At 42.7% G+C, this 23,265-nt stretch overlaps 1 protein-coding gene across 6 annotated transcripts in view; it reads right to left on the bottom strand.

The window, feature by feature from the left end:
- The window catches only part of KIAA1958 (KIAA1958 ortholog), a 189,570-nt gene that overhangs the window by 35,678 nt on the left and 130,627 nt on the right, over positions 1 to 23,265 (bottom strand). For 2 of the 6 annotated variants that reach the window (XM_025216059.1, XM_025216061.1), the window contains exons 3-4: positions 8,463 to 9,511; positions 443 to 7,469 (exon numbers count right to left, since the gene is read on the bottom strand). The exons of 3 other annotated variants lie outside the window; for them this stretch is intronic. In XM_025216059.1, coding sequence (XP_025071844.1) covers positions 8,466 to 9,511 — 1,046 coding nt within the window. In that variant the 3' untranslated portion in view covers positions 443 to 7,469; positions 8,463 to 8,465. Of the gene's footprint in view, positions 1 to 442; positions 7,470 to 8,375; positions 9,512 to 23,265 lie in introns of those variants that run through there. One more of the 6 variants, XM_025216060.1, reaches the window with a different exon arrangement.

Below are 23,265 nucleotides of genomic sequence, written 5' to 3'. Positions count from 1 at the left end.
TTTTTGTAGGGGGTGCACCACCACACTCAGGGGGTGCATGTGCACCCATGTGCACCCCTATGCAATGTCCCTGGCTAGGCACCTCCCCCCCACTGCTGAATCCACTGCCGGCTTCCTCACATCTGCGGTGTGCGGGGGCGGGGCCCCGCACAGGCTGATTTGCCCTGGGCCCTGCACCCTGCTTGGGTCATCTCTGCCAACAGCCATGAAACAAAATTAGCTTTAGCCATTATTATGTATTTAATTTGCGACGCCAAAAGCTCCTTTTCTCTCTATGGCTAGGTACAGACATTCAAAAAGCCTGAGGCAGAATCGATCTAAGTCACGTGGTTTTCTGTAAGCAGCGTAGTTTAGATTGGTAGCAAACAGAATACACATTTGCCTTTCGGTGGGGGAAGGGAGGGAAACGGGGGTGGGCAGGGAAATCGTAGACTGGGTTCTGCCATTTTTAAACCAATCTGTGTGCTGAATTTCTGTTCTGTTAGGGTATAGATAAGTTTCTGATCACTTATCCTTGTAACAGTGTAATGTCTGTGCCTGGCTTATATGTGTACCCTTTAAATCCTCTAGTCCAGTGGTCGACAGTGTTTCCCAGTGGTGGGCCAGAATGACCCAGTTCAGTCCAGAAGCAAGTCAGTGCTAGGACCTGCCCACCACTGCTACAGCTTCTGCATGCCAACCAGCTGTGATGCAATGTGGGAAAGCTTCCTGGATGCCCAGACAACTGGACACAGAGCAGTGTAGCACACTGCAGGTGAAGCCCTCTGATGCCAAATGCTACTGAAGCCACAGCTCCACAGGCCAGATCCAAGGGCCCCACAGGCCAGAGACACAGGCCATAGGTTGCTGACCTTTGTTCTAGTCTCCTGTGAATTGAATAGTACTTTTTTGATCATCTACATCATAGAATAAACAGACCTCTAGGATTAGAACTCACATGGGAGATTGGGGCGTGGAGGGGAGCTTTATTCTCCTTCTTATGTACGTATAAGCAGAGCATAAAACTCTTTAATCTAGGCCCTACGAAAGCAGGGATTATTGCTTGAAATGCAATTAAATTTTCTTGGTAAAAGTGTATGCCCAACAACATGAAATAAATATTTGGGGGTGTATTCTGGCAGGCATAACTGCATGGGCATCAAGGGAGCTACCCACGAGGGTAGCTGGGAACTCGGGCCTGAGGAATGGAAGGACATTCTTTCTACAAAATTATAGCTCTTGCAAACCAGGCATTGAGAATATAAAACTGCCTTTTTAAAACAAGCAGACAAATAACCTAGTAAGAATAAAATTTGTAATTCATTACTGAAGATCCAAATGACATCTGAACAACAATTTTTTGTTTTAGATACTTCATGCTGCTCTGTAGTGAACTTTGAGCATGAGTATAAAAGATTAGGCAAAAACATCCTAATCCCTTTGGGACAATTGCCCATTGTCAGCATAGAGAGAGCTCATTTAGCAGCCATCATTACAATAAAATGAATAGAATTTTGCATATATTACTAATATTGATCAAGTCAGTGAGAATTGGAAGATGAGAAAATAAATGCCTCGCATAAGAACGAATCTAAAGGAACACCAAGTAAAAAAAAAGTATTACTTTCACAAGCCAAATTGATATAGTTTCATCACAAGAGTGATATTTTCATCACAGGAGGCTCCATGTATTGCCATTAGTGCAACCATTTTCCCAACATGAATGGCTATTACCAAGAATATCAAACTTTTTTATTATTGAGCTTGGAAAGCCATAAAAGCATTGCTCACAGACTGTGTTTTAAACTGAATCTCCTCAAAGTCTTCTAGCATCGCATGGCCACTGAGGCAAGCGCTCTCAGTGCTGGCCTTTATCACAGCTTTGTGCACCCCTGTTCCACACATATCTAGATGGCACGGTGGCAAAAGTGTTGGCAGCTAGTCTGTCCCAGTGCTCCTATCATTGTTAGCACCGGTAGAGCTACAATGTACTAGCCCAATTCAGAGAGATCAAGCACAATAACAGTGTAGAGACAGCCACAGTTTCTTTCAGAGCTCCTGGAAGTCATCTGACCACCCATATCTTGCACATTCTGTAGAAAAGTGATAGACATATGATATTCTGAGGCTAAATCTCTTGTTGAGTTGTACAATTGGTTGTCATGTTGCCTTTTACAGGTACTTCACTACCAGGAATTTTTCATGGGTTCAGCTATACTGCTGTTAGTTTCAGTGCAGTTACACAGCCATACAAGCTCTAGAACAGTTAGCAGAGACCCTGGGGTCCTGATTCCACAAATGCTCTGCATAAAACAGGGCTGGCCAACCTGAAGCACATATGCCACAAGTGGCAAAGACCACCTCTCTGTGTGGCACATGGCAGATCAGTGAGGAGACAGGCAGGCCAGGGGCAGATAAAACAGGAAGCAGAAGGCAGAGTAGATCAAGCGGGGAACACAGAACAGAGAGCAGAAAGAAAATCAGCAGATCAGGAGTTTCATTTGGGGATGGTCCAAGGCTAATTTGTGGCATGCCTGCCAAAAACCTTTGGCCCACTATGGCATAAAACGTGGGACACTATAGGAAGAAGGAGCTGTATTGCAACCTTGTGTCTTCTTTGCATTTTCCTCCTCCGACACAACAAAGCCATAGGGATTTAATTGTTCTGGACCCCCTTCCAGAAGAAGGGGGAAGAAACCATTCTGAATTACAGTTGAGTTTTTTCTCTAGAACAAATTTATGCTTGAGGGGTAGCTTGTCTTCTCTACATTCTATTCCCTGTTACTGGAAGAGCAGTTTCCAGCATATAAGGGGAGGTACAAAAAGAAAATAAAGTGCATTAGGAGCCAAGATGCCAATTTATCCAAAATCAGTAGGAAATGCCAGTTTAATGGGACAACAAAGGAGGAGTGTTGCATGATCTGTTTTCTGCCATGTTTAATTATGTACTGTACATCTTAAACCCCAGCCAAAGTGCAAAAGTAAGACTAGTTAATTTAAAATAAAACAGAAACCATTTATCTGTATTAAATGAGCATTAAGTTTTTATAACCTTGGGTACATGCAACCTTTCTGGAAACACAAGACTTTACTAAAATAAAAATTAAAAAATAGGTAAGATACTATTTCCCAGGGCCTGGCAGGACTTACACAGTGAAAGCCGCCCTTTTGCACAGAGTCTGCCCAAGGTCTGTGTGCCACTTAAGTCCTATTTTGAGTACGTTAGTGGTATTCAAATGGTGCACAGACATTGTGCTGATCCCATCTGCAAAGGGGCAAATTTTGCTATGCACACCTCACTGTATGGTAGGAAAGATCCCTCTCAGAAACATTTTCCATTATTAAATGATTGCAGATATGTAGCAGATATATCTACCTGCCTCTATGGTCCTCTAAATACACACGCTTTCATTTGAACTATCAGGTGTTTACAGAGGCATTACTCTGAAATGTTTGTGTTCTGAGCACTGAAGGGGACCACATGCCAAAAGCTGGAAGAACGGCACTGGGGGAAAGAGGAAAGGCAGGGGTGGGAGTCTTTCCTGCTCTGGGGACTCAAAGAAGTCCCTGGCTGCAGCATGGTCCCACCGCGCCTGTTGTTACTGGGGCACAGACTTCCTAAGGTGAGTTGCCATTCTGGTGCCCCCACTAAGTTGATGCCTGGGGGGCTGGTGTCCTGCCACCACCTTCCTCCTCCTCCCCCTCCCCACCCCCCAAGTTAGTCTTTGGGGTATTCGGAGACGTAGGCCTGCTCTTTGCAAGTACATAGTAGTCCACAAACTCCTGATCTACTATTTGGAGTAGAGACTGCACACTCATTGGGAGAGATATTGGCCCCTGCTCTGGTATAGAAGTCCCATTAAATGTGTTACAGTAGCCTGAAGGAGGATTCCCCTGTTACAAACAAAGCCATGTGTTTGCTCCAAGCATCCCTGTGCTGCCCCCTTTTGTAACTCCTGACAGCAAGCTAAGGCGAGGGCTGGGACAGGGGAAGGTAAGTGAGGGATGGAAGGGGAGACAGGCCTTCAGTCACAATCCTCTGCAGTGTATCCTTAGAGCAAATAAGAGAAGGAATGGACCACATACCATAGATGCCAGTTATGTCAATTATTCCGTGTGTGGAAATTACTCAGGTACTATTTGCAACAATAATTATATATGAACCAGGGTAGAAAATGGAGAGTATCTGGTGCTATGCAAATGTTAATTTACTCAGAGGTTATTTTAGTTTTTGGAGCAGCCAGTATCTGGAATGCAATAAGGCCAACTCTTCCTGGGCTCTGGTTTGTGCTTTATGTTAGGTAGACAAAACTACCAGTAAAATCTAATCACAAGCATAGAAGTTAAGTATGTGCAATACTCTAGAGCTTGTAAAAATGCATCAGATAAAGAAACAAAAGTGTAACTACATTAGAAATTGAATAGTACAATGCCCTTGAGCACCTAAGAAATACATTTCAACCTGAAAAAATTCCATAGTGGGGGTACCCTTCAAGAAGCAGATGACAAAATACAGCTGTTTTGCACTACCCTAGTGTCTGACATCACAATGCTTGTGCATTTTTTGTAGGATTTTAAGCTAAGTGTGTGGATTAAAAACATATAGCTGCAAGGCAGAATGTGTCACCCAGTAAGACTGACAAACTTGAAATAGTTGTGTGAACCTTTCCAGACACAAATCACAGGCTATGACACTTACAAAACTTCACTGTGTTTACCCAGCCACTGCATGGGTTCTCTCTTAATCATACAAATGTGCTGTGCAAACATGCAATACTATAAACACATACACCAGTAATTACTACAACAAGGCTTAAGTATTCAAGTTCTTTAGTCCTGTGCCCCCCGGTGAAGAAAAGATTTGAATGTGCAATCAGATAAATAGACACAGGTGCGTATATTTGTATAACCCAATGTAGATGTTCTCACTGGCACATATTTGAATATGTGACCATACCAAATGGAGCATTAACCTAACATTTACTGCACTTACTGGTGTCATGCTTCTTACTTGGGACTCTTAGAAAGGACAAACCAACATGGACATGCAGAGATCTCCCTGTAGGCTGGTTTGCACAACAAACCAGTGATAAACCATGTATCTAAAATGTACCTCTCATTTGTAAGGCTTAATCAGCTTTAATATAACTTTAAAAGCTACAGGGCAAAAGTTCGCTAAGTTATATGCAAAAAACCCCACTAAAACCAGTGCACTTTCCTGAACAAAAATGAATATGCTCACATGGAAGCAACCATTTTAAATCATATCACTCTAGACAGTAGTGTAAACACTTCCAATGCATTTTTTCAAGTTACCCAAGTCATTCATCATTTGACCTGCTCTAATCCACTGCACAAATAGGACCCTATTTTGTAAGTGAGCCTTTCAGAGGGGTAGAGCATGGAATAAGGTACTTTTAAACAAAAGTAATGGTGGGAGAACCTAGCCCCTGGCTCAGATAGGCATGAAGGGTTAAAAAGCTTGTAACAGTTCACAGAGCTACATCCTAACTTCAGTGTCCAGATGGTATTAACAGGAAAGAGTCACTTGGTACAGTACAGTCAACAACATTCAAATTTAATCCAATGAACAATGTTATCATGTGAAGGGTTATAATGAAGCTTATTTTTCAAAGTTAAAAAAAAAAAGGAAAAGGTCAACACTTAAGCTTACTTCTCAATGCTTGGTTTTAAGGGGCTAAATTAAAATGTGCAGTGGTCATAATAAGAACATGAATATAAAGCCCTTCTATTTATGGGCCAAAGTCTAATATTCTTACTCAAACGGAATAGTTTTTAAGTGCTGTTTGTAGTCAGTGGGCCTACTTTTGGAATATTGTACTATCAGGGGTATCAAATCCTGACCCTACAGGTTTAAGGTTACCTCAACCAGTAGTCTAAATAGGGCTTATTGCTCCCGCAAATAAGCTCACCAAGTGATCTGCCTTCCATTTGACAGAAACACTCAGCATTAAGTTTAAGTTACTCATTAGGGTTCACATAAATTAAAATAGGCTAAACAAACAAAACCCTGTTTAGAAATAAAATAAATGTAATAAACTTGTCCTCCCTACCCACTTTCCAAAATAAATAATTCTTTCTAAACATAGCAACCAACCATGCATGACTTGATCAACAGTACTGGAGCCATTAGCTCACCCCAAGTATGACATGAACCCAAATATAAATTAAGATATGCCAAGCAGACAAACAGGAATGGGAATGGGAGCTATCAGGACATAGCATGCCTTATGGACTGAAAACCAAAGAACAAGTGACTTGTTTTAGCTCCCTCAGAGCATTCTGCAAAACATGTTCCTCCTTAAGAGATACTTTGATTATATCTTAATTCCTCACAGGCAGAGTAAAGAGTAGGGATGAATCCAAAATGCAACACCCATAGAAATCAATAGGTCCATGGAGTTTCTGGAAGCATGCTTTTGCATTGAGCTGTAAGGGGCCAATCAGGATGAAAATGACTTTTCAACACAAACTGGAAAAGCTTCAAGAGAATGCTATGAAGATGGGGGAAATCATGCCACCAAACAATACAGAGACAATAATCCTAGGTTCAACCACACAGGTTTCATAACACTGACCAGCCCTGAGACAACCTTTAGTTGCTGTTACTACATCTTCTGGGGGGTAGTAAGACTCTTTCTTGCCCCCTGATTTTAATTAAATGCACTAGACACTTGTGCTGTGGTGTGGTGACAGAGCAGTAAAAAATGTCTGGCTATGGCTCCAGAGTCATGAGTTCACAAACCCTGCTCCTGACTGCCAAAAGGCTGTGCCCAGCTAAACCAGTGTAGATGGGTACCTGGTCATTCAGACTGGGGAAGCAACAGCAGCTAGATATGATATTAGCTGCATCATTTCTTTATGCCACTGACTAGACGATTGGTGTGCCTTGGCCCATCTAGCTGGAACAGTTATTTGGCTCGAGGGGACCTTCTGACAGAGTTGTAAATTTAAAGAATTTAAGCAACAACTTCACCCCCAAACTAGAATGTAAATAAATCCCAGCAGCCAGCGTGCTCATCTATGGCCTGCTCCAGCACACATTCAATCAGTAGCTGGACTATCATGGACTTCTATGGGCTTCAGCCCATGCTGCAGGTGTGTTTCTCAAAAGTCTCATCTTTGCAGTGCTAGGGAACCTTAGCAAAAACATTTTAATGTGCAATGCAGAACAAATTCAGTTCAATTCCCAGAGAAACGATCACATGTAATTATAAAGGTCAAGAATTATAATGGTTCTATGGAAACACAGTATTTGTTAGTATCTTCCTTGTGCTTAATGAGCAGTCACACTGCAAAGTAAAACAGGTTGAAAGGTAACAGTCAGGATTTAAAGTCTCTAAGGGCCAACCTTTGCCTCCATATTCACGCATCACTTCCCTTTTTTCAACTGGAAACAATGAGCATCAGCATCTAGCTGAATTTATCACAGTATGTCTTCCAGGATTCTAGAATTGTCATTTTTCCACCTAACATAGAAAATATAAATAATAAAATTATCAGTTTTGGATTCTGTGGATTTTGAATGATGGTTTAAGACACGTTTGTTTTGCTTTCTATTTTTATGGCTTGGGCAAGGACTTCTGATTTTTCAGTATGGTTGCTTTCTCTAGAAAATTGAAAAAGCGACTGCAGTTCTAATTTAGTAGGCTCTTACACTGAATTTCTAGGATGACAAAACTAAAGACTGATGCTTGTTTGCAACAGTTAAGATTACTGGTATAACAGTCTTTTTGCCATTATTTCATTGCATATTGTTGAAAACAATGCTTCATGGTCTAAAAACCAGTGACGTTTCAATCACAGAGAAAAAACCCAACAACAAAAACAGTTTAAAATATCTTAAATTGATTTGAGGAATATTATATATCTTTCCAGCTAGCATTAATGAGCTTTAGGAACCAAAACAACATGAGGACAAAAATCCCTGTGAATGATTTCACAAACTTATATGAAAACCTGTCTTACTTCTTGGTCTCACTGAACAATAACAAGCTGGCAGGTAAGAAGCAGCAGCCAGCGATGTTTGTAACCCCCAGTCTAGAAGCTCAAAATAAGTTTTTTTTCCCTTTAAAAACAAAAAACCATAATTTTAAAACAGAACTGAGATATAGACCTCTCTGGGGTTTTACACTTGTCATCCATATGCATGTTAAAAACTGTATGTTCAGTCTATCTTGTGTTGCCTGAGAACCATTTTGCTCTTGTAAAATCTGCTATTATATTATAACACATAAGTAGCTTTCATTTTCTGTATTAACACTATAAATACTATGTTAGTAATACTAAACTATTTCTATTGACTTATTTGTAAAAAGAAAAATATATTATATATTTATATATTTTTATAAAGTGAATTAACACTGAGGGGCATGGGGAAATAGTGTACAATCACAGTTGGTGTGTGTTAATGGGCATAAATTCAAAGCTTGAAACAAAAAAGCAGTTTGGTTTAAATCCACCTTTCAAGCAGTGTCAGAGGAAGAGTCATAGGAAGCTGACACTATGAAGTTGCCAGGGTTGGAGTGGCTTGCCATAGACTGAGCTGCTTGCTGGCTTAAATTGTTACAGATGAGCACCAGCTGGTTGCTCTGTGCTTCAGACAGGGTACTGCAGCTCTGGTAGACACTGAAATTAGTCTTTCTGCCAGGTATGTTGCCTTTCTCACACATTGTCTTCACCATCTTTGCCAGCTTGTTTTTCCCCAAGGCTTGGCAATTATACCAGTGAAGGGCAGCCAGGTTGACAACTGGCTTGATGGACAGGTAGAAAGGAGCGTCTTCGTATCGCATGGCAGGTGGCCGCCTTTGAGCATATTCCTTGTAGTCTTGCACTGGACAGGTTTGTGGAGAATGCTGTGTGGCGTACACCCGGGAATCTGTCCCTCCTCTCTTGCTTTTGGCATTCACATCTCCATTATCTGGCCCCATCCACTCCAAGTATTCCAGTCCGGTCTCTGTCACCCGGAGCCTGATATCCCCCCATTTGAGGGTGGACCCATGGAAACCTGTACAGTGTCCAAATGCCTTAGTGTTATTTAGCCAGACAAGATTCAGCAACCCCTCAGGGTTATACCGACTCAACAAGCCTCGTTTGCGTAGGATAAGCTCATCAGCAAAGGTAAGCTTCATGGATTTGTGTGGCTTGTTCCCTTTACCTTTACACCTCAGCTCTATCTGCTTTTGCTTCAAAGCTTCTTGAGACCTCTTGAACTCCTTATCCCTGGTAATACTGTATCCATACCTGTGCTCTTTGAGGTACCGCTCTAGCCCACACTGGTAGTTGGCCAAGCTATTTGGTTCATATTCTGACCCATCCTTCTGCCTGGCATCTACAAAGAAAGAAGCTAGGTATGCGTCAAGCTCTTTGCAAGGGATGACATAGATTTCCCGTGTCTCAGATGGATATTTGGAAATGAGAAATTCTCTGAAGTTGCGAAGTGCGGTTTGTGTGCTGCGGATGGTTTTCTCATTCTGCTCCCTGCTGAGTTCTGCTGCTCTTTCATCCTGGTCTGAAAGATGCAAAAGAACAGAGAAGGGAACAGTGAGTTTGTGCGACATGTTGTTCCCAAAAATAAATTTCCTTAAAAGAAAAAAAAGAAAAGAAAGAAAAAAAATCAATTTCACAAAGAGCATTGGAAAACATTATTACATACCTGTCTCATGTTTGAAAAGCCAACTTCAGTTTCACAAATGATGTTACTAGAGTATGGCAAAAAACAATCAAAATGAGCTCCTCATGTCACTGGCGCACACTTAAGTGCATGGAGATTTGTGGAAATGTCTGGGATTAGAGATGGTCTGTTTTAGAACAAATGCAAGATACAGAACTTTTAGACTGATTCCACTGCTGTATGCAGGGGCCCAATTCAAGTCAATAAACCCATTCGGAATTACTTCATTTGTGAAACCAGAGGTTGTACTGGTTCCAATTTTTTAAAATAACTAAAGCATCATATTTATTACATTAAAAGTATCTTTAATGAAATGTATTTGTAAAGTGCTAAATAAACTAGACAGAAATGTAAAATACATAATAGTGCACAACACCCAAAGGAGGCTTGCAAATAAGCATACAATGCATAGTTTACATGAGTACAAATAGCAGAGGGGGACATTTCAACTTTAGGGAACACCAAAGAAAAAAGCATTGGTATTTAACAACACAGTACTACACAATTTCACTTGGATTTAAGATCACCTACGCGATCCAGATTTTTTCTTGATAGTGGAACCATTGCTCCAGGAGACACTAACCTTTTCTTCAGCCAGGGAAGCTTGGCAGAAGATCAAAATCTGTAAGCAACTTTTTATAGGCCTAGTAAGACTATTTTTGAAGGCCTTCCTGATCAGTGACATATCAAACCAGCTGTTAATTAAAGCTCAAGTTACCACTAAGATAATTTTCATTAGGTATCGTTTTTTTTCCTGAGCATGGCATGAAGAACATGAAAAGGAAAGGGGTCCTTTTCATTTAGGTTACAGGTGACATTGGAAGACTGTTTTCTCTTCATGTACAAACAATCTTTCCACAGGAGGATGTAAGGTATAAGCATGAAGGTGGAACTGTCGTTACACATATGTGAAAAAGCTTAATAATTTTAGGAAAGAACTGCACACAAACAGGCAAAACTTCAATAAATTAACTGTAAGAGATAATTGCTAACAGAACTTGGTTATTGTATTTTCCATGTAACAGGCAGAAAGAAATTCAGCCCTTCTTTAATATATCAGAACAAATCAACTAACAAACCCCCCCCCACTTGCTTTGTCCTTAAGAATTGTGCTATATACATATGTTTACAGCCACATATAAGTACCACCATTTGCATTTCAGTGGAGCCAAATACCTAAGAACCAGTTTGACCTACCATGTTTCCATTTGCTAAATCTAAAACAATGGTTTTCAACCATTCAACCATTTTAGACTCAAAGTATTCCTCAGTAAATGCCAGCTCTCAGTTTTCATTAATTTTTTACTTCAGAAAAATAACAGAGCAATTCTTCTGATGCAAAGAACTCAGAATGCAACAGGCCAGAATGTATTCTGGATTCTATGGATTCCTAACTGAAATCTCTGGGTTTATCTTGTGAATCATGTTTCCACACCTAACAGTGCTAACATTGTGTGGCACCCCATGGCACCTTTGAAAAGCTCTTGTGGCACACTCTTTTTGAGAATCACTGATCTAAAAGATCCCCTTCTCTCATGACACCCTTAGGATCTCCAGCCTCCCTCCAGCTAATTCCACTGAATTCCTCTCCCTTCTGGCCTGGCCATCCCAGAATGGAAGGAATATATTGAGGCCAAGTACTGCAAAGCTTACTCTATCGGGAAAGCACTACTATGTATAATAATAATAATAATACCATTATGCCCTTATCTCCCAGCACCCCAATCCCCTAGTTCTTGCAGTGAATAACAGGAGTAGATATGTAAAATTTAAAGAAGAAACAGAACCAAAAGCAGGAAAATAAAGGTGTACCATCCCCCTCTGACTGCTATTTATCATCTTCATTTTCTTCCTGAAATGTTGACAGGCATGTAATCAGGTGTAAGACGTATAAGTTTGACAAGGTGTCATATTTACATTTCCCCCTCTGATCATTATGACAAGGATGAAATGTTTTGTAGTATGCACATAATTCAACCCAAAGAGTTAGTCTCCAGAGACTCAATGTGGGTGCATCTTGAGGTGTCTAGGAGAAATCCAACTCCAGTATTTCCTCTCCTGTTCTTATGAACATAAGAGGAGTCATCTGGACCTGTATTCAAATACCAGCACAAAAAAGAGCATAATTCAATTACCATAATGTTTATTCCAGGAGTGTCAACCTCATCTAATCCCCAGACTGGCCAGAGTGCAGCTTGCATCTTGGACCAACCACAGCAGGGCAGTCCCAGACCGGCTAAAGTGGGTGCTGCAGGTGCTGGATCTGCTATGCAGGCGTGGTGGTCCTGGATTGGCTTGCGTGGGTACTGCATGCAGGGTGGGACCCAGATCAGGGCCTGGGTCCTGCACACAAGGCTGGTCTAGCATGCATCGCAAGTGGGTCAACTTGAGAATCAGGGTCAGCACCAGGGGCCAGATGATGGAGTGATGTGGGCTGAATCTAGCCTGCGGGTGGTTTGTTTGACACCTCTCTTTTACAGTATGATGCATGTTACCAAGTGTATTATTACGATTAAAATAGGGGTCCTGTAAAAATGCTGTCTCTTTTAAATTACTTCCACATTGGAGGTGCTTCATTTATAAGATATTTTTCCCTTAGCAGCCTGCAAAAACAAGGTGATTTTGGAGTGAGAGAATCAAACCACATCCTATCTGCTTTACACCTCATCTTCCGCAACAATAAGCATTTGGAATCAGAAACCTGGGGGAGATTGATTGATTGTGAAAGCAAATGAATTGACCTACAGCTTGTTTTTCAGTAGCAGTATTGGTTCTCCACTGCCAGAAATAGCAAAAAAAAATTTTATTTATTTATTTTTTGGTCAGGAAACTAGGGGAATCTGAACAGGAAGATGCACAATTCTAAATCCTATCCTGTTTGTCAAACCAAGCAAGAGAAACAGTTGAAGTCACCTTGTTCCTCCTTTTTCTATATAAAAGGCAAGAGTTTTTTGTGATACCTCTTACTGGAAGTATAGTTGGAGGAGATTAACACCTTGATTCAACGAAGTAGTTAAGCATGTGCCTAACCTCAAGCACTATCACTGGTAATCCAAGGTTCCTATATGCTTCAATGCTTTCTGCCTGCATCTCTGAAATACATAATTAGAATGGCTGGGACCAGATGAACATAGTCCTGCATGCTACACCTTCTAGCTTCCTCTCCCTCAGGGAAAAAAAGACTGCCAAGTAAAAATTGTGGCTTACAAAATGTTAAAAGGTGGAATGTGGAAAAACATTAAGAAGGGAAGGGAAACAGCTGTGTTTTGAAGACTGACCACTGTTTATGTTGGAATCAAATATTCTCTAATGAAGACTTAATGCCTAGGATGAATCCTATTAATTTTGTTGGGTACAGCATTGAAAGGAAGGGCTGATACCATTCAGTGAATGAGAAAAGTACACCCTGCATCAACCACCATTTATTTTAATCCTCTGTAAGTAATCAGCATTTTGACTGACAGCCCACATTTCCTCCCCACATTTTAAATACAGCTTCTGTATAAACAGCACATATAATGGGTTAGTTTTAAATATGTCATAAATTATCACTTGTTAGAGGCTGACTTGTCACAACATAGGAGTGACACACAGTCAGTCACTTGCATTATGACACTTTTTCTTGCCTTGTGAAGGTAAGTGCAACTAAGCTGTTATAAATCCTACGCAACTTTAAGATCCTTTGTAGTTACCATTAACAAATCAATGCCTTTGGCAACATTATGCAGAGTAACCTCTCCACTGTCTCCATTTCTGATTAATTATTTCAATGCAACATTTTGCACAGGTGGTAGGTAGTTTGCATGGTGAATATTAAAAATAACAGGCCAGATTCTCATCTGGTGTAAATCTGTGCAGCTCTTCATACTTCACAGTCAGTAGAGCTCCATCATTTTTTCTCAGCTGCGAATCTGGCCCAATGGCCTGAATATCCTACTGAGTCACTCTCCTATTTTATGTTACTTGAATTCTGTGGGGAATCAGTCCCACTTTGTTTAAAACTCCACACCTCCATTAGTATCCCACAGGAGTAATGGGCTAGTTTACCATAAGACTGAATTAAGAACCTACAGATGAAAACTGTGAAACAACCAAAACCATCCCAACAATGGGATTTGTAAAAGACTTAGCAGAGAGGTAATAACTGCATTCTTGTTTTCCCACACTTCATTAAAATCATACTTCTGTCACCTCACCTTCAGGGAATGAGGTTGAAAGAAATGTTATATGCATGTTAAATATTTCTCTCTAAACAATAACTACCATGATCACATGATCTTTGGATTCCAGCTGCTGGGATTTTATGAAAAAAGACTGAATATCATTTAAGTTGAGAACACAGTTATTTAAAGGAACACCAGAGCGCCCCAAGGGATGAAAAGGTTGAACGGTCACAAACTCATCCATGACCGTTTCAAGCTGGACATAAGGAAGAACTTCTTTACTGTCTGAGCCCCCAAGGTTTGGAATAGTCTGCTGCTGGAGGTGGTTCAAGCACCTACTTTGAACGCCTTCAAGAGATATTTGGATGTTTATCTTGCTGGGATCCTATGATCCCTGCTGACTTCCTGCCCCTGGGGCAGAGGGCCGGACCCGATGATCTTCCAAAGTCCCTTCCAGCCCTAGTGTCTATGAATCTATGAATCTATAATTATAAAGAAGAGAGGAACACAGGACCTCCTTGGCCATCAAGCCCAGTCCCCAAAATATGCACAGATCTTCTTATAAGGATCTGACACTCAGGAGTGCTCTTAGAAAACTGAATTTTATTTCCTGATCAAACTCCTTTGATCTAGGTCAAGATGATAAAGGTCCCTATCCCAGTCCTTCCTTTACTACATCCTTCTGAATTAAGATGGTGGGCTCTCCTGAGGAGGTCTTGTCCTCTTCCCTGCTAATAGCAACCAGAAACACATCTGGGATCAAGCACAGACTCTCTAACCCAGATGAATACAGATTTATAACCTGCTGAGAATCCATACTACTCAGTTGTATTCAGATTCTAATTTTGCCTGTACTGTAGCTCCAATTAACAAAAGTGTCTGAAACAAGCAAAAACTTATTTCTACTCTGTTCTCTTTCTTACTTCTCCAGTCCCACCTCATTGAACTATCTCAGCATTTCACTCTCTATAATGTAAATATATTCTCACCACATCCCTTGATGTAAAGAAGAGATATTATTCTTATTTTCTGAATCAGAAACTGAGGCACAGAAACTAGATGACATGCTGAAGGGTCAAAAAAGGTCAGCAGCGGAGCACAAAAATGAACACATCTTCAGAGCCCGCAGCTTACAGCCTAATCTCTGAACTAGTCTTCCTCCATAAACTGTGTTTAACACACTCACAACTACTACGATTCTTGTCTTTTTGCAATTTGATCTCATTTCAGACAGGTCCTTAAGAAATGAATTACCAATTGAGGTGTGTTTTTAATTCTTCATGAAAAATCACCAGCTAACACTATGTAAGAGAACTGTATTTAAACTATTCTGTGATGGTACATAAGAGGGAAAAATGTATTTGCTTTTGTTCCAGCCTCAGACACCAGTTTCAAGGCTCAATGGCACAGGGTTTGCAGTACAGTATTTGTGTGAGACACCAGAGTACTCTATTCTTATAGACAGTTTCCATATTGATGTAAATGACTGAACATCTTGACAGGTAGATCATGGAAGAAGTTTAGTTGTGGTTGGTTCTTTCAGAAGCTCTGTACGCCACTAGTGGAAGTCTGTTAAGTGCCTGTATCTCACTCTGATCAGAAGAATTCCTTAGATGCAGAAGACTTTTGTGCAAAGAAACACAAACATATACATAGTATCAAAAAGAAGCTAAAGTGCTCTCAGCTTCAGGCCACAAATGTAGAGTATCTTCCATGATCACTTCCTATTGCCACTGTACAATTATTTTAAAGAGACTGTCTCACATATGCTAATAGCAAACTTACAGGCAAGGCCATGGTCAAGTTGCAGGCAGCCACAGAATTCAGAAAACAGTCATCTGGCCCTTTACTACATCACAAAATGAATGTTAGAAAGTCATCCTCTCTTTTCATACTTGAGAAAGGAGGGTGAAGGCAGGGGTAAGAATAAGAGGTCTCTTTGATACAAGTGTGTCTGAGCTGATGTAGAACCACTCGGTTTAAGAGATCCTTCAATCAGGAAGAGCACAGCACTTGAAGAATGCTATTTCTGGCGTTTTCATTCCCACTAGCTGTTAATAATTATCTTTGTGTGGCAATTCTTACACACGTATGCTTGTGTGCAAATGAGCACGCACACAGACAAACTATGGAGGAGCCTCAGGAGGAATTGTACTGATTTTAGTATTGTTCCTATTATAAATTGACCCCACATTTCAGGTTCAATTTTAAGGGGGAGGGGGGGGGGGAATCAGCCCTCTCTCCCATGTCCCATAAGTCAATAACTATAGATATGGCCCTTGAACTCCTAGTGCCCTTATAAAATCCACCAGGAGACTCAAATAACAAAAGGAAAGTATGCACAGGGTTAAATATTAAACAAAACACTAAAAATACTTTTAAAAAACCACAAAAAACAAAAACAAAACCTGCCCTGGAAACATTCCTGATTTGGGATTTCTTTCTTGCATGTACAAAAAACACTACAAGTACAAACCTCATTCCAACTTTATTGTCCTTCCCACCTCTGCTTTATCTGGAAAACCAGGTGTTATGGAATGGCTATGATCCAAATGTCAGGGGCCCAATTATAGGTGGATCCAGGTGCAAATTTTATTTCATAGATTTCATAGACAATAGGGGCTGGAAGGGACCTTGAGAGATCATCGGGTCCAGCCCTCCTGCCATAGGCGGGAAGTCAGCTGGGATCAAGTGACCCCAGCAAGAAATATATCCACCTGTTTTTTGAAGGAGTGCGGAGTAGGTTGCTTGCACCGCTTCTGGGGGGAGTCTGTTCCTGACCATGGACACCTGCACTGTAAAGAACTTTTTTTATTATATCCAATCTAAATTGGTCTTCTTAGAGTTTATGGCTGTTAGACCTTGTTATCCCTCAGAGAGCTCTGGTGAATAGATGTTCTCCCAGGTCCTGATGTACCCCTCTTATGAAGTTGTAGGCTGAAGTCTCCCCTAAGCCTTCTCTTCTCCAGACTGAAGAGTCCCAAGTCCCTCAGCCTCTCCTTGTACAGCCTTCCCTCCAGGCCTTGGATCATACGCGTGGCTCTCCTCTGGACTCTCTCAAGCTTCTCCACATCCTTCCTGAAGTGGGGGGGCCCAATACTGGACGCAGTACTCCAGCTTCGGTCTCACCAGGGCCGAGTAAAGTGGGAGGATGGCTTCCCTGGTTTTGCTTGAGATGCACTGGTGGATGCACGCCAGGGTTTGGTTAGCTTTGCCAGCCACAACATCATTTTGGTGGCTCATATTCATCTTGTGGTCAATCAAGACCCCCAAGTCCCTTTCGGTCATGGTGCTAGTGAGTGTAGCACTGTCGAGCCTGTAAGTACGTTGGAAGTTCTTCCTACTGAGGTGAAGCGCCTTACACTTCTTGGCACTAAAGGCCATCAGGTTTTGGTCGGCCCACCTTGAGAGTATGTCCAAGTCATCCTGTATCCCCAGCCTGTCCTGTGGTGTGACTGCCCTCCCCCATAATTTGGTATCGTTTGCGAGCTTAGCAAGTTCACATCTGACTTCCGAATCCAGATCATTAATGATGTTAAAGAGTACCGGCCCAAGTACCAAGCCCTGAAGGACTCCACTGGTCACCCTGTGCCATGTTGATTTGCTCCCTTCAACTAGTACTCTTTGGGTCTGACCCTGTAGCCAGTTGCCTAGCCATCGGACCATATGATGATCAAGGCCACAGTTCCCCAGCTTAGCCATGAGGACATCATAGGGAACTAGTTCAAAGGCCTTCTTGAAGTCCAGATATATGACGTCCACATCACCTCCCTTGTCCAGGGCGCATGTTACCTGGTCATAGAAGGCAATGAGGTTGGTCAGGAATGACCTACCAGTCACAAAGCCATGTTGGCTGGCATTCAGAAGCTTGCCTTCCATCAGTCTGGTGTTGATGGATCCCTTGACAATTTTCTTGAGGATTTTTCCAGGGACAGACGTAAGACTGATTGGTCTGTAGTCCCCCAGGTCATCCCTCCTCCCTTTCTTATAGATAGGGACCATGTTGGCTCTTTTCCAGTCATCCGGGACCTCGCCCGAGTGCCACAATTTTTCAAATAACTCTGCCAAGCGGGGTGCAATGATGTCTGCCAGCTCCTTCAAGACTCTTGGGTGCATTCCGTCTGGGCTCACGGACTTGTGAATGTCTAGTTTCTCAAGGTGTTCCCTCACCTGATGCACATCAATTTTAGGCCCACCGCCTGCTCCTGGATTGGTTTTGTGCCATTCCTGACAGTGTGATCCTCCTGGGAGGGTGAAAAACCAATGCAAAAAAGTCATTTAGGAGATTGGCCCTTTCTTCGGCATCAGAAGTCAGTTGCCCTGTTGGCTCTCTCAGGAGTCCAGTGCTATCCTTGCTCTTTTTCCGACTTCCCACATATTTGAAGAAGGATTTTTTGTTGTCCTTGATTCCCGTAGCTAGCCTAAGTTTGGTTTGTACCTTGGCTTTTCTCAACCACTCTCTACAGGTGCGGGAGAGTGCAGAGTAATCCTCTTTGGTAATGCTTCCTGTTTTCCAGCTGGTGTAGGCTACTCTTTTGAGCTTAATAAGGTCCAAGAGTTCCTTATTCAGCCATGGGGGCTTCTTTGCCCATTGATTGCATTTCTTGTGAGGTGGTATGACTTTGCCCTGTGCTTCAAGGATTATGTTTTTAAGAAATAACCATTCCTTGTGTACTCTAATTGCCTGACTGACCAATTCTCTCAGTTTGCAAAAATCAGCCTTCCCAAAGTTAAGGACTTCTGCTTTACTGCTGGCTTTGCCTGCTCTTCGGTGAACTAAGAATGCGATCAATTCGTGGTCGCTGTCACCAAGCTTCTCCTTAATCTGCAGATCACTCACTAGGTCCACCCCATTGGCCAGGACCAGATCAAGCAATGCCTCTCCCTTAGTCAGTCCTTAGACCTCCTGGGTTAGGTAGAAGTCATCGATGCATGTGAGGAAGCTACGTGACCTGTCAGATTTGGCCGTGCACTTGTCCCAAGAGATGTCAGGGAAGTTAAAGTCCCCCATGAAGATCATGGATCGGGAGCGCATGGCCTCGACCAGTTCATTATTGAATTCCTGATATAGGTCTTCCCCTTGGTGGGGAGGTCTATAGTAGACTCTTACAAATAAGTCACCCTCCCCATGTTCTCCTCGTATCTTGACCCAGTTGGTCTCAAGATGCCCTTCCTGGTTTGGAATTTTGATCTGCAGGGAGGTGAGCTGATCTTTGATGTAGAAAGTTACACCCTTCTTGTAGAACAGTTAGTAGGAGAGTTACTGACCCTTCTCTATGTGAAAATGATTATGACCTGGTAGGAATTACAGAGACCTGGTGGGACTCCACCTATGATTGGTTGGTGGCAATAGAGGGCTATAACTTGTATAGGAGAGACTGTGTCCAGAAGAGGGGTGGGGGTTTCATAGTTTCATAGTAGCTAGGGTCAGGAGGGACCTGAACAGATCATCTAGCCTGACCCCCTCCCCAGCACCACCTGGGGTGACAAGGAACAATGATAATAAGCTGATGGAGAATAGGTTTAGGTTAGAGATCAGAAGGCAATATTTTACAGTTAGGGTGGCCAAAATCTGGAACCAACTTCCCAGGCAAGTGGATTGTTTCCTGCCTGTGGCAGGGGGTCAGGCTTGATGAACTGTTCAGGTCCCTTCTGACCCTAGCTACTATGAAACTATGAAACCCCCACCCCTCTTCTGGACACAGTCTCTCCTATACAAGTTATAGCCCTCTATTGCCACCAACCAATCATAGGTGGAGTCCCACCAGGTCTCTGTAATTCCTACCAGGTCAAAATCATTTTCACATAAGAGAAGGGTCAGTTCCTCATGCTTATTTCCCAAGCTCCTGGTGTTTGTGTATAGGCAGTTAAGTCTGCCATGAAAAGCCCAATGCTTCCCTGAGGGGTTTAGTGGGACCTTTCCTTGGGCTGTCTCCCATTGGGTTGTCCAAGTTATTGGTAGTGCAGCTGACATGACTTGGGCTAGAACAGTTAGTATACCGCTCATCCCCCAGTTGTCTCAGTTTAAAGCCCTGTCAAGAAGGTCAGCCATTCTGGCCGAGAAGAGCTTCTTCCCTTTCCAGGTGAGATGGAGGCCATTCCTTCCCAACAGTCCGCTCTCTCTGAAGTGCGGACTGTGGTCAAGGAAGCCAAACCCACCGCGATGGCACCATTGCCAGAGTCTTCTATTCACCTCACCGATGCACCTATCCTTCTGGAGCCCAGTCCTTTCAGATAAAAAAAGCGCTATGAGTATATATTCTTAAATGTCATTTTATAATTCAGTATTGTCATTTCTTTAGAAACTTCTGAAGCCAAGTAAGGTTTACCTTCATTGTGGCAGAACACACCAGATATGCAGGTTCAGTGATTCAGGTATGTCTAGCCAGCACAGAGCAGTACCATATACTAAATTGCCCAAGCGAATCCTCCATGAACCTCAATTGAAACCCTGTATTTGGACTCATTTGCCCTGCCACAACCCCATGAAAACATTTCCAGCTCAGCAGTTAGCATGGTCTGAGCTAGCTCATGTAGCTGCGCATAGTGCTGCCCTGCTCTGGGTAAATTAGAGTCAAAAGGGAAAAAACAACTTGAAGGCTATTATATCAGGTTTGACATCTAACTGCGTCTGACCTCTACTGGATCAAAGTAATAATGTAGTTGGTAAGGAATACTTTAAACTAAGCTTGACACTGTTCTAATTTTACCCTAGTTATCTGATATCACCATGAACTCTTGCCTACCAATTAATACTCCCCTTTCTAAACACCATAGCTCATAGGCTGAAGTCTATATATTTTTATGTTTTCATCAAATGCTTTCAACTCTTTGCAAAATCTCTAGGATTGCTGGTATTTCTCAATTAAAACCCATTTGTACACGATGTTCCAGCTTTCTGGCCAAAACCAATTACACTTATGCTCAATTGACTTCCCCACCTCCAAATTAAGCAGTATTCAGATTTCCCTTAAAAATGTGAGTATAGATTCCATGTAAGTGTGCACAGAAATATTTATAACCTAAAATAGGTATAATTTTATTCCAATAAAGAGTCACTAAAATAAATGTAATCATCTATACATTTTTATTACGGTACAGTATGTACCACTAAACAGATATTAATTTAGTCCTTGGCAATAGTCTTGTTTTTGACATGCTTTTTCTTTCTCTCACCTTTCGACAATACCCTGTAAAGATTCAGCATGAAAATCTTGCCCCATTGAAGTCAATGGCAAAGCTCCAACTGACTTCTAACAAAGCTAAGGCTGTCATCTCATATGCTAGAGAAACTGGAGCCATCAGTGCCCAGAAATGGGTGAACATTCTTTAATCACTCAGCACCTGATAGGTTCAGGCCTTGGTATGATGGTTGCAGCTGATCTACAGTAGTGTAAAACAGCAGAGCTCCCCCAATTTCTGCAAAGCATTGTGCAGTTGTACTCCAGCTGTGAATCTAGCCTTTTCCATTTAGTTATTTAAAATAAAACAAACCACTTCTCATTTAGATTAAACAGGCCTTTTTCAGCTTTCCCCTTTCTTTCCTATCTTCCTTTTATTGGTTTATTTAAGATAGTGGTTTTCAGACTATGTTCTCTGGAACCTTGGTGTTCTATGATAGGTTATCAGGGCACTTGGATGAGAAGGTGATTAGGAACAGTGAGTGTGGATTCACCAAAGGCAAGTCATGCCTGACCAACCTGGCTGCCTTCTATGATGAGATGACTGGCTCTGTGGATGTGGGGAAAGCAGTGGATGTGATACACGTTGACTTTAGTAAGGCTTTTGATATACTTTCCCACAACATTTTCACAAGCAAGCTAAGCAAGTATGGGTTGGTTGGATGAATGGACTATAAGGTGGATAGAAAACTGGCTGGAGCATCAGGCGCAAAAGACAGTAATCAATGACTCTATATGTACTTGGCAGCCAGTATCAAGTACAGTGCCCCATGGGTCAGTCCTGGAGCAGGTTATGTTCAATATCTTTATCAACAACCTGGAAGATGACATAGAGTGCACCCTCAGCAAGTTTGCAGATGACACCATGCTGAGGGGAGTAGTAGATACCCTGGAGAATAAGCCTAGGATTCAGAGAGACCAAACAAATTGGAGGATTGGATCAAAAAAAATCTCATGAGGTTCAATAAGAACAAATGCAAAGTCCTGCACTTAGGATGGAACAATCCCATGCACCAGTACAGGCTGGGGGCTGACTGAATGCGCAGCGGTTCTACAGAAAAGGATCCGGAGGTTACAGTGGACAATAAACTGAATATGAGCCAACAGTGAGCCCTTGCTGCAAAGAAGGCTAATGGCATACTGGGCTGCATAAGTAGGAGTGTTGCCAGCAGACTGGGGGAAGTGATTCTTCCCCTCTATTCTGCACTGGTGAGGCCACATCTGGAGTACTGTGTCCAGTTTTGGGCCTCCCACTACTCAAAGGATATAGACAAAGTGGAAAGAGTCCAGCAGAGGGCAAAGAAAATGGTTAGGGGTTGGGGCACATGACTTATAAGGAGAGGATGAGGCTTATTTAATCTACAGAAGAGAAGACTGAGAGGGAATTTAATAGCAGCCTTCAACTACCTGAAGGGTGGTTCCAAGGAAGATGATCCTAGACTGTTCTCAGTGGTGGCAGACAGGGCCATCCCTAGTGTGGGGGCAAACTGGGGTGACCGCCCCGGGCCCTGCGCTTTGGGGGGCCCTGCGGACAGTGCCATACAGGCCCTGCCGTGGCCCTGCCAGCACTGCCATCAGCAGCTTCTGCGGGTGGTTGCCACCTCCCCCCCCCGCCACTGACAGCAGTTTCTGTGGGCAGTCACCACCCCTCCTTGCTGGCAGCTTCTGTAGGCAGTTGCCACCCCCCTCCCCTGCTACCACAGCTGCTGCCAGCAGCTTCTGTGTGCCGTCGTCACCTCCGCCACCAATGCCAGCCTTTGCAGGCAGTTGCCACTGCCCATCCCCACTGCCAATGCTGCCACCGGCTTCTACAGGCAATCACCACCCCCAGCTCCTGGCCCCACACAAGCTGATATGCCCTGGGCTCTGCACACCCCTAGAGAGGGCTCTCGTGGCAGGTGACAAAACAAGGAGCAATGGTCTCAAGTTGCAGCAAGAGAAATTCAAGTTAGCTATTAGGAAGAGCTTTCTCACTAAGAAGGTAGTAAAGCACTTCAACAGGTTACCCAGAGGGGTGGTGGAATCTCCATCCTTGGCAGATTTTAAGACCCAGCTAGACGGAGACTTGGCTGGGATGATCTAGCTGGGGATGGTCCTTCTTTGAGCAGAGAGTTGGACCAGATCAGTTAGGCTCGGAAGCGGCGAGAGACGCGCGGGTGATAGCTCACTGCGCCCCCGCTCCCCCGAAGCCCCCCAGAAACCCTCCAGCAGCCGTGGAGCCCCCCGCCGACCCCCAGCCCAGCCGGGA

Source organism: Alligator sinensis, unplaced genomic scaffold, assembly GCF_000455745.1.
Source record: "Alligator sinensis unplaced genomic scaffold, ASM45574v1 scaffold371_2, whole genome shotgun sequence".
Taxonomy (NCBI): Eukaryota; Metazoa; Chordata; order Crocodylia; family Alligatoridae; genus Alligator; species Alligator sinensis.
The sequence above is the reverse complement of the archived record's forward strand: the minus strand, read 5'-3'. Positions and strand labels throughout refer to the sequence as shown.